Source organism: Nymphalis io, chromosome 3, assembly GCF_905147045.1.
Source record: "Nymphalis io chromosome 3, ilAglIoxx1.1, whole genome shotgun sequence".
Taxonomy (NCBI): Eukaryota; Metazoa; Arthropoda; class Insecta; order Lepidoptera; family Nymphalidae; genus Nymphalis; species Nymphalis io.
The window spans coordinates 6,792,950-6,804,665 of NC_065890.1; the positions used below are offsets into that span (position 1 = coordinate 6,792,950).

The following is an 11,716-nucleotide window of genomic DNA, read 5'->3' on the forward strand; positions in this document are numbered from 1 at the left end:
TAGCGAATAGCCTTCATAAAATTAGTAGCTGTAATAGATCAAAAATAAAGTAGATAACAAATCAAATTTCAAAAATATAAAATAAAATTTTATAATTATTTATAAAGATATATATATAAATAAATCACAGTTTAAATTAATGAATAGCTATATACTTAAGCAATTTTAACAAAGATATTAATTTCAAGGCGAGAGAGCGAACAATCTTTGAACGTGAATTCTAGTTTCTGACACACACACTTCGCAATAAAATGAAATACAACAATTCTAAGTTATAGTATCCTATATTTAATTGATCATGTTAGTAACTTTCTAACAATAATTTTAATCCTAAGAATATCGTTTATATAATAGTGACAATAAAATATATTTATAAAATGCTAGAAGACCAATGGAAATTAGTCTTTTCATACCACGTGATTATATTTCAAATAAAAACTTACCTAATGATAATAAAATAAGAATATTTAAAAAAGTATCCAAAAGATTTTGAAATTATGACAATCGTGATAAAAATTAGGCGGAAAAATTATTAAAATGTTTGATAATTTATTGTGGACGACTATAACACATACGAAAAACTTAACGGTGTATAAAATAGTGATGATAATTTTCCTAAATTAAGGATTTAAGGATTAAGATAAATCATATATATAAATAGCATAAATACTAGTTACTTTTTAGAGTAATCTTTATATATCGATAAAAATAAGCAACTCTATTTTAATGTTTGTATCATGTAATCATATAATATTGAAAACGAAATAACTTTACAATTTAAACATATTAAATATATTTTAAGAATAGAATAACATCATAAAAAATCTTGCGCTAATTTATGGTTTTGTCACTTGACTAGATTCCTTATAGCTTATGGTTATTTTTTCTACTTTATCTATTTCAGAATGGGGTGGCAATCACAATAAATTTCCCCACATTTCTTTATAATGTGCAGGATCCTCTGTGTACTAGAAAAAGTGTTATTGTTGAGTAAAGGAAGATATATATATATCATATATTTGGGTTATACTTAGATTTTAATTAGTTCTTGAGTAGAGACCGCGGGTTGACATGGAGGGCAACCAGCGAGGGGAACTCAAGAAAGAAAGTGGTGGGATCAGACTGGACGTGGAAGGAAAACAAGGAGCTTTAGCACACCCTTGAATAGGTCTATGTCCGCAGTGGATTATGATTGTTAAATGAAGATGATGATGATAAGATGAAATTATTGTAATTTTAATTTCTACTATATTCATTATATGTGCCTGCCTCGTTGTTCTAGTAGCTAGTTGGAAGGCTGTAGACCCGGAGGTCTAGAATTCAATTCCCAATCCGGGCCAGTAAATAAATATTGGGTTTTTCTGGAAGTTTGTATACTCCCGTATCCCTCCCTAATCCCTCGGAGAGCAAGTAAAGCCGTTGGTCCTGCACCTGCGTTTACGCACATAATTGATCATTTTTATATCTCCTGCACAATTGGCTAATTTATTTTGAGATTGGCCGCCGTGGCCGAAATTGGTCTGAAGGACATTATCTTGATATATTAGTTACAATTGGCGTCAGTTAATAGAAGGCATGGCTATTTTCTTAAACACTTTTTTGTTAATTGAACTGTTCACCCTAAATATAACGTAGGTCAACATGCTAATGTCATGTTGTGACAGCTGTCTTGACTTAATTTTTAATATTTATATTCGGGATACATTAAAGCTATCATATTTTCATTAAACTTTGTTTTGTAAAAAAGTTATTAATATTTAAATTATATTATTATATTAAATATTGCCTTATATATTATAAAACTCATTAAAAATGGCAGGTTCTGAAGATACTAAACCCAATGATAATGATACTGAAACTAATAACATTGATAGTAATGAACAAAACGAAGAAAATGTCCAAGAAGGTATGGTATTCAGTTTAAATTTTAGAAGAATGTTATTTTACATTTCTATTTTCAAATATTAACATCATGCAACATACTTTTTAGACTTTTTTTAACCCTATACTGTTTTTATAAGGTACTCTACCAATACCAAAAATTTATATTTTGATTTTTTATTAGAATCAAGTGTAAACCCCCCCACTAGTCTTAAATTACCGACATAATATATATATTTATTTTGCAGAGTATGTTTTATTGGATACGAAACTTGATGAACTAAATCAGGCTTTGGATTTGTTGGAGCAAAAAAATGATGATATTCATAAAAGATTAGTAGAACTCTTACAATCGAATAAAGATATAAGACAGCAACTAAAACATGAAAACACTAAAATGAACTAATTTAAATTGTATTAAAAGTTAATTTTAAATGAAATGCTTACTTCAAATAAATATACAATTTAACTTAAAAAAAAACTTGATTTGGTTATTCTTTAGCGGGTATAAATAATATTTAAATTAAAACTATTAAATTATAGTTAACAATATTATCTCAGAATATCTGTTTCATTTATATTTACATATTTAAGTCACATCTATGTATAACTAAAAATTAAAGAATTATATATAATGTCATAAATTAATAAGCCTTAATAAATTATAATTTACCAATATTTTTATTTATTACCCATATCATACTTCTTCATGTATAAATAACACAGTGTGCATATATATACAGTAAGCAAATACATTTTGAAATTATTTTATTTATTTTTTCAAAGTCAGATGCTACAATTTTCTATTATAGATAACACAATTTAAAAATTATAAATAATCCTTTGCATTTTTAATGATGATCCTTCTTAACAAATCTCAGTCCACAGTACCCACAGCTATGATCACCAGGTTTGTCCTACAAAATATAAACATAAAATTGTAAACTAGTCTCAATATTTTATCTCCTTACTCTGCATATTTATTGCATATGCAGTTTTTAAAAGTAAAATATAAGAAACCATTTTCATATTAATTTAAATAAAGTATTTAATAATGTTATATAATAATAAAGATTTGTCCATTTTACAGTTTAATTTAAAAATAAAGATGTGATTAATTTGAGTTTAATATTAATTGATATGTTGATTTTCCAATTTATTAGTTTAATTAAAGTCAAATACAATTACCACATTAATATAAACTCTTGGATGTCCTTCTGGCCCACTTCCACCATCACACCATACCACTCGTTCAGTTACTTCTTTTGGTGGAACTTCAGCTATTAAATTGATAGCCCAGTTTTGGTTTACTTGTTTTGGGGCCAAAGCAAATCTGGCAAGTCGATAGTCATCAGAATCCCATTTCTTTAAGTACAAAAGTACACATTTATTGTATATATTCTGGGTTCATTATCAAGTGCTAAATGTGTACGATTTTGAATTATACGTGCACATTATATATATTAATTAAATTTCTATGAAAAAAATTGCAATCACTAAGGTACATAATAAAGTCTTTTGCATAGTCTAACAGTTAAATTAATACCTAGGGCAGTTGCGGATTTGGTACGCTGCGCACCAAAATCCTATTATATATTCATATAAATTTTAAAGTCTAATTTACAGTAATTGTCGTATTATTCTGCCTACCTGTCCTGTGTGTGTACCCACATCTTCTATTTTGTTCGTTATGCAACGAATTGCCAAAGGTCTAATTGTAGGAGAAATACATTTCATAAATTGACTAGTCTTTGAAACAGAGTGCATCATTGTGAAAATTTGATTCGTAATTGTTGATTTTAGTAGAAGATTAAACAATAATTTAAAGAAAATATTGTTCTCCGATACTGTATATTGGTTAAGACTGTAAAAAACACATCTGTCATTTTGACACGCTGTCAATTGTCAAGGCAACTTATTTTAATGTTTTTTCACAAAATAGATCACCTGTATTATGTTTAATGCTCTTAATCTACCTCATAACGCATATTGATACCCAGTGGTATTTTATTAACTTGGACACTTAAACATAAATATACCCGAAATTGTACCTAAAGTTATACTTCATATTTTATAAAACAGATCATCATTTATTAAGGAAATATTAATTAAATTATAATATCATTGGATAGAAAATTAGTATTTCCAATACAATTATATACCAACAACAAAAAAGCTAACTGATACCATATATATTATATGGTATCAGTTACCTGTTGCAGCGTCTATCAAAACATGACAGTTTTGAAAATGTCAATAGGTATTAATTTCGATAATATTTTGCGTATAATATATATATAAAATAAAAATTTATAATAATTTCGATTTTGATTTTTGGCTAATCGCTAAAATAGTCATGTTGGACAATTATCCTTTAAAAGACATAAAGGTCTTTTAAAGGATAATTGTCTATATGATACTACCGTAAACGGTAGTATAATGTATGTAAAAAATCATAATTAAGATAACTATGATCGGTCCCATATTTTTTTGGAAAATTACGTATTATATGGTTAAGTAATTAAGAGTGGGTAGGTAACAAATAAATAATTGGAGTACTTGTGTGATTGTTTTTCAAGTTTTTTAAGAAAAGTAAACTCAAAAAAGACCACATGATAAAAAGCTAGAGGAAGATTTTATAAAACAAAAAAATGATCTAAGGTACAAAAGGTTCGTACTATTTTAAGGAATTCTATAAATGCAATAATAAACCCCACATGAAAGAAATTAATCAACTTTACCACCTTTGAACCATGTAACCGCATTAAAATTGACCATATAATCCGCAATTTCAATACTAACTCTATGCAGGTTTGGACGACGTAACTACTAAACTTATCAAATCATGAAAAATTCTTTACAAATCGCATAAACGATCTATTACAAAATGTCGAATTTCAGGTATCTCATAAATTGCCAAAATTACTCTCTATAAGTCTGACTCAAAATCCCTGACCAGTTACGAGGGCCAATATCAGTATTACCTATATTTTCCGAGATTCTCGAAAAAGACTCGACCAAATTCTTAAATGATAATTGGAATGGTTTCAGACCAAAACGTAATACTCTTGGGGCCACAACCAATCTGTTTACCAAAAGAAGATGAAATATCGACAAAAATAGTGTTAGCAATAATAATTCTTGTAATAAAAATATGGAAATTATTAAGAAATATATTAAATACAAGGTCTTTATATATTTTTTCAAAGGTATACATTACAACCTGGCTAGATTTATTATAAACCATCGATCCTTACCTGTATTATGTAATTATTGGTTCTTGGGTCTAATAGCTAACTTATACGACAACGGTTATCGTGGTCCCGTGTCCGTGGCCCGTACGGTGATAATGAAATGAGATGTAGTGAATAGATTATATTAACTAAACATACTTATTAATCATTATATACTACGTAACCTAATTTTGTACCTATTTAATGTACGACCTATTGGAAATAAAGGCAGTATCTATTCAGCAGTCTCGGCTTTCATTCCTCTCTCAGGGCACCACATTACATGGCGACCCTGCCAAAAGTAGATTCACGCGCGCGAGTATTCTGACACCGTCCGCCGCCGCGTCGCCGACCGATTTTATATATATGGACAGTGATTTATAAACAACGTCTTCTCGTCACAATGCAATCGTCAAATAATAAAAAATAAAAAAAAAATTCTATTAAAACTGACGACAGCGGTGCTAGTGTGGTAAAAGTGTGCTTCGAAAATGGGGAAACAGCAGTCTAAAGAAGAGAAGATCGTGATAGCACAAAATGCAGCTGGGGGCACAAATGATGCACCAATCGAGGAGTTCCGATTTCACATGAAAACGTCGTCGCCCTGTTATGCGTGGTGGTACTTTGCCTAGTTTTGGTAGTCCTGTATGGAGTATTCCGGATGTATCGGAAATGTCATACGAGATGGATACGGCAGGAATTTGAGTTGAACGCGAGTGGCAGCAGGGTGCGACAACTCTCCTTTCGACGGCGCCAGGGTTACCCCGATTTGAAGATCGATGATAGCAAAGTGTAAAAGTGTTCAAAAGCATATAAAGTGGTATGAGGTGAAGTGCGGTTACATAAATATGTGTATTTCTTTTCGCGTACATCGGAATTTCGGCAAGTTTATGGACATTATTTAGTGGACTGTAGCCTTATTTACCAACGTATAATCAATATTGTTATAATATAATATATATAAAAAAAAAAAAACTTATTAGTTAAAAATATTATCTAAACTTAGTATAATTAAATATGTATAACTAAATGTATGTAACTAAATATATAATGTATACTCGTGTATTATTATAAATGTTACAATTCTTAATAATATGTGGAGGATCCAGGGTTTAAAACAGGTATGTTAATATTCTATTATGCATATTAAGTATTTTTAAACTCTATGGCAACATTTTTAAAGAAATTATATGAAGATTTATTAGTAGTGAGACAGTATTTAATTAAAATAGGACCCGCTAGACGACAAGGTAAAATATTGCAGACTAAGTTAGACGAAGCTAAATGTATTATTGCACAATATAATAATTATATAGAAAGTATTGAACTGAAAAGCATTGAAAAGGACGAGCGTCTTATTTTTGAAAAATATCGTACGGATATTAAGAAATTGTTTGATGAAATTACTGAGTTGTGTCGAATTTCAGACGGTTCTAGTATTTTTTCAACAATGGATAAATTCGACCTGAAGGTAGCTTTGAACTTATTGCCAGTGATGAATGATGATCTTTCTAATTTACGACAACTTATCGATGGTATTGTGTATTATAGTTCGGTTCTCAATACTGAGTCACAGACGTATTTAATATCTTTTACTTTGAAAAGCAGATTGTCGCAGTCTGCCAAGCTAAAATTAGCAACGAAATACGACACTGTAACTGATCTTGTAAATGATATGAAAAGGTTACTTTTACCGAAAAAATCTACAAATGCCTTGCAAAAACAGTTTTTTAATTGCAGGCAAAATGATGCATCTACAGATGTTTTCGGAAAAACTTTATCCGAATTATTCGTTGATCTTACAATTTCTCAATCTGAGGGAAATGTTGAAAAATTTAATATTTTAAAATCTATTAACGAGAAACAGGCAATTCGTCAATTTAGCGACGGATTGAGAAATCGTAGGATTGGCACTATTATTACGGCTCAAAAATTTGAAAATTTGAAAGACGCGATTCAGGCCGCAATCGATGAGGACATTTCAGGTTCAAGTTCAACTGCTGAAGTGTTTACACTAACAAGGCATAATAATAATCGTTTCTTTAAAAACACTTCCAGGCCGCCTTCTCATCAGAGCATTCCAAGAGGTACGTACAATACTGACCGTTGCCGAGGCAACCCTAGCTACAACGGGCGACAGTCGCATACCAGGACTGGACAATGGGTCCAGCAGCCACAATCTCAGCCACGGGGAGCGCCACGGGGTAGAGCGCCATATCGAGGTAGAACTTTTAATAATTATTCTAGGGGTCATAGACCATTCAAAGGACAGATTCGGACAATAATAACTGATGAGTTACAGCCTCAATCGAGTGCATCCACTCAGAATTCGGAACCTGAAAATGATTTTTTCGTGCCTACAACATATAGTATTCTAGCCAGCGATAGTAGTTACTTCATAAAATTATTTTATAAAGACAGATACGCTTTTAACTGGCTCATAGATACGGGAGCCTCAATTTCAGCTATAAAACATAAACATGTTTTAGATTTCAACGTTCCAATTAACAAAGAAAACATAACAATAAACGGGATAGGTGGAAAGGTACAGGCTATCGGATACGTATGTTTACAGTTGACAGTACACGGGCAGTATATTAGTCATAAGTTTTATGTATTTGACACGTTACCTTGTAAGTCGCATGGTATTTTAGGACAAGACTTTTTAGGAAAGTATGGAGCGGTGATTGATATGAAACATAATAGTCTGTCTTTATGGATCAGTGAATCTAAACAAATATCTTTGCAATTAATAGACTCGTGTAGTCATTTATTGTCGTTACCTGCCAGATCAGAATCAATTCACTATATTAATACCAGTTTAACAGAGGAATGTGTGGTATGTACAAAAGAAGTATGTGAGGGAGTATTTATAGCGAGTACGTTAGTATATCCAATTAATGGCAAAATACCCGTTCGAATTTTGAATACGACTTCAAAAGATATAACTTTGTCTGAAATTAAACTGAATATAGAAAATTTAAAGGAATATAATATTTGTAACTTTAATAAGATCGAGAAAAATGCATCGCGAGTTAAAACACTCTTGTCAAAATTGAAGTTAAATAATTTAAATAAAGAGGAAAGGATTAACATAGAAAGTTTATGTGCGAAATATCCCGATATCTTTTATTTGGAAGGGGACAAGTTATCAACCACTGATATTTATCAACACTCAATTAAAGTAAAACCGAATATACAACAAATTTTTTCAAAACCTTATCGATTGCCTCATGCTTTAAAAAATGAAATTAAAAACCAAATTGATCAAATGTTGAAAGAAAATATTATTGAACCAAGTCAAAGTGAATGGTCCAGTCCAATCTTGTTGGTGCCAAAGAAAAGTGACCAAAATGGAAACAAAAAATGGCGTTTGGTCATAGATTACAGAAAACTTAATAAAAGTATACATGATGACAAATTTCCTCTTCCAAATATAACAGAAATTTTAGATTCGTTATCTGGTTGCATGTATTTTTCTCATTTAGATTTACATCAAGGTTACTATAATGTTAGCTTAGACCCAGACAGTCGCAAGTATACTGCTTTTTGTTCCGGAGAGTTTCAGATGACTAGAATGCCTATGGGCTTAAAAACCAGTCCTAGTTCATTTTCGCGTATGATGACTATGGCAATGACAGGGTTAACATACGAAAAATGTCTGGTGTACCAAGACGATTTAGTTTGTTTTAGTAGAGACTTACCTAGTCATATTAAGAATTTACAATCTATTTTTGAAAGATTACGTAAAGTTAATCTAAAGTTAAATCCTCAGAAGTGTATTTTCTTACAGAAGGAACTATTATACTTGGGTCATGTTGTGTCAGCAGAGGGTGTCATACCAGATTCTGATAAAATAGAAGTCGTTAAAGATTACCCAGTTCTTACTAAAGTCGACGAAGTAAAAAGATTCGTTGCGTTTGTAAATGATTACAGGAAATTTATTCCTAATTTTGCAACAAAAGCACATCCATTAAATAATTTGTGTCGAAAAAATGTTATTTTTAAATGGGATGAGGAATGCCAAAAATCATTTGAACTGTTGAAACAAAATTTAATATCCCATCCTGTATTGCAATACCCTGATTTTTCGGAGTCTAATCAATTTATTTTACAAACAGATGCATCAGGATATGGGGTAGGTGCAGTTTTATGCAACAGCGACGGTAGGCCTGTAGCCTATGCCAGTCGTAGTCTTAACAAAGCAGAAAAAATGGTACCCAACGATTGAGAAGGAACTGCTTGCGATTGTATGGGCCGTGAAGCATTTTCGACCATATTTGTATGGAAGGACATTCAAAATTCAGACTGATCATAAGCCGCTTATCTATTTATTTGGAATGCGGGATCCATCTAGCCGTTTAATTAAATTTAGGTTAGCATTAGAAGAATACGATTTTGTACTTGAATACTTAAAAGGGAAGAATAATTCTGCCGCTGACGCACTTTCACGTTTGCATTTAACTTCTGAGGACTTGAAAGAGATGAATCAAACGGTGATGAATGTAATGACGCGTGGCCAGATGGCTAAGCAACAACGGGATGCTATTATTTCTAAAAACGATGGGACTGATCAACCAAAACTTGTAGAAGTACATAGCAAACCGAAATATTTCACGGAATTACGTTTCATAAGCGCTTATGAATTAAATCGATATCGTAAATTGAGAGAGATAACGCATGAGAAGGGATGTTTGAGTTACGTGCCCTCAATGGATACTATTTTTATTAATTTAGCTTCTCGATCGCAACTATCGCCAGGCGAATTTGTGAGAGAGCTGAAAATATTTTGTGGGAAAATAAATATTAAAGAAGTGAAAGTACACTTCTTTAATATTTATTATATTAAGACTGAGAAAAATAATAAATTTGTGGAAAAGTTAATAAATGAAGTAAATAACATATGTAGTTGGTCTGGACCACGTATATGTATTTTAAGGGGAACAAAGAGAATAACTGATAAAGACGATAAGTGTGTAATTTTAAACGATTTTCATATATTACCCACAAGTGGCCATGCCGGCATAAGACGAATGGTAAATAACATAAAGAAATATTATTTTTGGCCAAAATTAGAAGCTGATGTTACAGAATTTATAAAAAGGTGTGACAAATGTCAAAAACAAAAACATTCCTCACATTATACTAAGGAACCTATGACAATTAGTTCGACGGCAACTTCAGCGTTTGAAAAGGTATATTTAGATATAGTAGGGCCGTTAGAGAGAGAGTACAATAATTATGTGTACATTTTAACTATACAATATGAGGTGAGCAAGTATGTTGAGGCCTACCCATTAATATCAAAAAGGTCAGATGAGGTAGCCAGGAACTTCGTAAACAATTTTATACTCAGGTATGGTATTCCGAAGGAGATAGCTACAGACAGGGGAACGGAGTTTTTATCGGACACAATGAAAGAGGTTTGTAAACTTTTGCATATTAACAAGCTGCAGTCTACTGCTTATCATCATCAAAGTATCGGTGCCTTGGAGAATTCTCACAAACATCTAGGTAACTATTTGCGAATACAGACAGACAATCACTCAGAAGCTTGGAGCATGTGGCTTCCATTTTGGTGTTTTTCCTATAACACTGCAGTACATACGGAGACTAAGTTCACTCCCTATGAGTTGGTGTTCGGTAAGAAATGTATTTTACCATCTAATTTGCGATCAGCACAAGTCGATCCTTTGTACAATTTTGATAATTATCCTTTGGAACTCAAATTCAGATTACAAACGTCACAAAAAGAGGCTAGAGAAAATTTAATAGCAAGTAAATTAAAAAGAAAAGATAAGTATGATCGTAATATAAACCCTGTGACTTATAAACAGAATGATTTGATTTTAATAAAAAATGAAACCGGCAGTAAGTTCCAAAACATATATTCAGGTCCATACAAAGTAATAAGGGAATGTTCACCCAATGTAGAAATAATTAAGGATAATAAAAACTATGTTATTCACAAAAACAGAACAAAAATGTATTTTGAACCAATTACCTAACAATTTTGTTAAAAGTTTATGTACTAAATACTTACTTCAAAAGTTTGTAAAGATAGTAATTATAATATGACATTATACTATATGAACATTCGTAATATAAACTAAAATAAAATAAATTGTATTATTTTATTTTTTTATTGCGGTGGAGATGAGATGTAGTGAATAGATTATATTAACTAAACATACTTATTAATCATTATATACTACGTAACCTAATTTTGTACCTATTTAATGTACGACCTATTGGAAATAAAGGCAGTATCTATTCAGCAGTCTCGGCTTTCATTCCTCTCTCAGGGCACCACATTACAGAAACTACACAAAAAAAATTGTGCATCTATTATAATTCTTTGTTTATTTCTTTATAAAAATATTAAAAGTAACGTTCAAAGGAGAATGGGGAATGATCCATCAATTATTCCGAGTGTCTTATCCAAACAAAAGATTATTCAAGTGAAGATGTCGCATCGTAGGTAAAATAGGAAATGGACATAATGTTTTTAATTTCTATGTTGTTTTATTTTTGTCTTTATCATCCCCATGCTTGATTGCTATGAAAAATATTTAGTATATCAATAAAAAGCATAAAATTTA

At 31.0% G+C, this 11,716-nt stretch overlaps 2 protein-coding genes across 2 annotated transcripts; one reads left to right on the forward strand and one right to left on the reverse strand.

Moving 5' to 3' along the window:
• The first annotated feature begins 1,660 nt into the window (after window positions 1-1,660).
• On the forward strand, window positions 1,661-2,632 carry LOC126780509 (UPF0184 protein AAEL002161). Its single transcript, XM_050505069.1, has 2 exons — window positions 1,661-1,906; window positions 2,130-2,632. The coding sequence occupies exons 1-2, from the start codon at window positions 1,813-1,815 to the stop codon at window positions 2,285-2,287; spliced, it is 252 nt and encodes an 83-aa protein (XP_050361026.1). The 5' UTR covers window positions 1,661-1,812; the 3' UTR covers window positions 2,288-2,632.
• Window positions 2,633-3,759, reverse strand: LOC126780492 (NADH dehydrogenase [ubiquinone] iron-sulfur protein 6, mitochondrial). Its single transcript, XM_050505045.1, has 3 exons — window positions 3,532-3,759; window positions 3,070-3,246; window positions 2,633-2,798 (listed from the first exon to the last, which is right to left on the reverse strand). The coding sequence occupies exons 1-3, from the start codon at window positions 3,649-3,651 to the stop codon at window positions 2,733-2,735; spliced, it is 363 nt and encodes a 120-aa protein (XP_050361002.1). The 5' UTR covers window positions 3,652-3,759; the 3' UTR covers window positions 2,633-2,732.
• Between the last annotated feature and the right edge of the window lie 7,957 nt (window positions 3,760-11,716).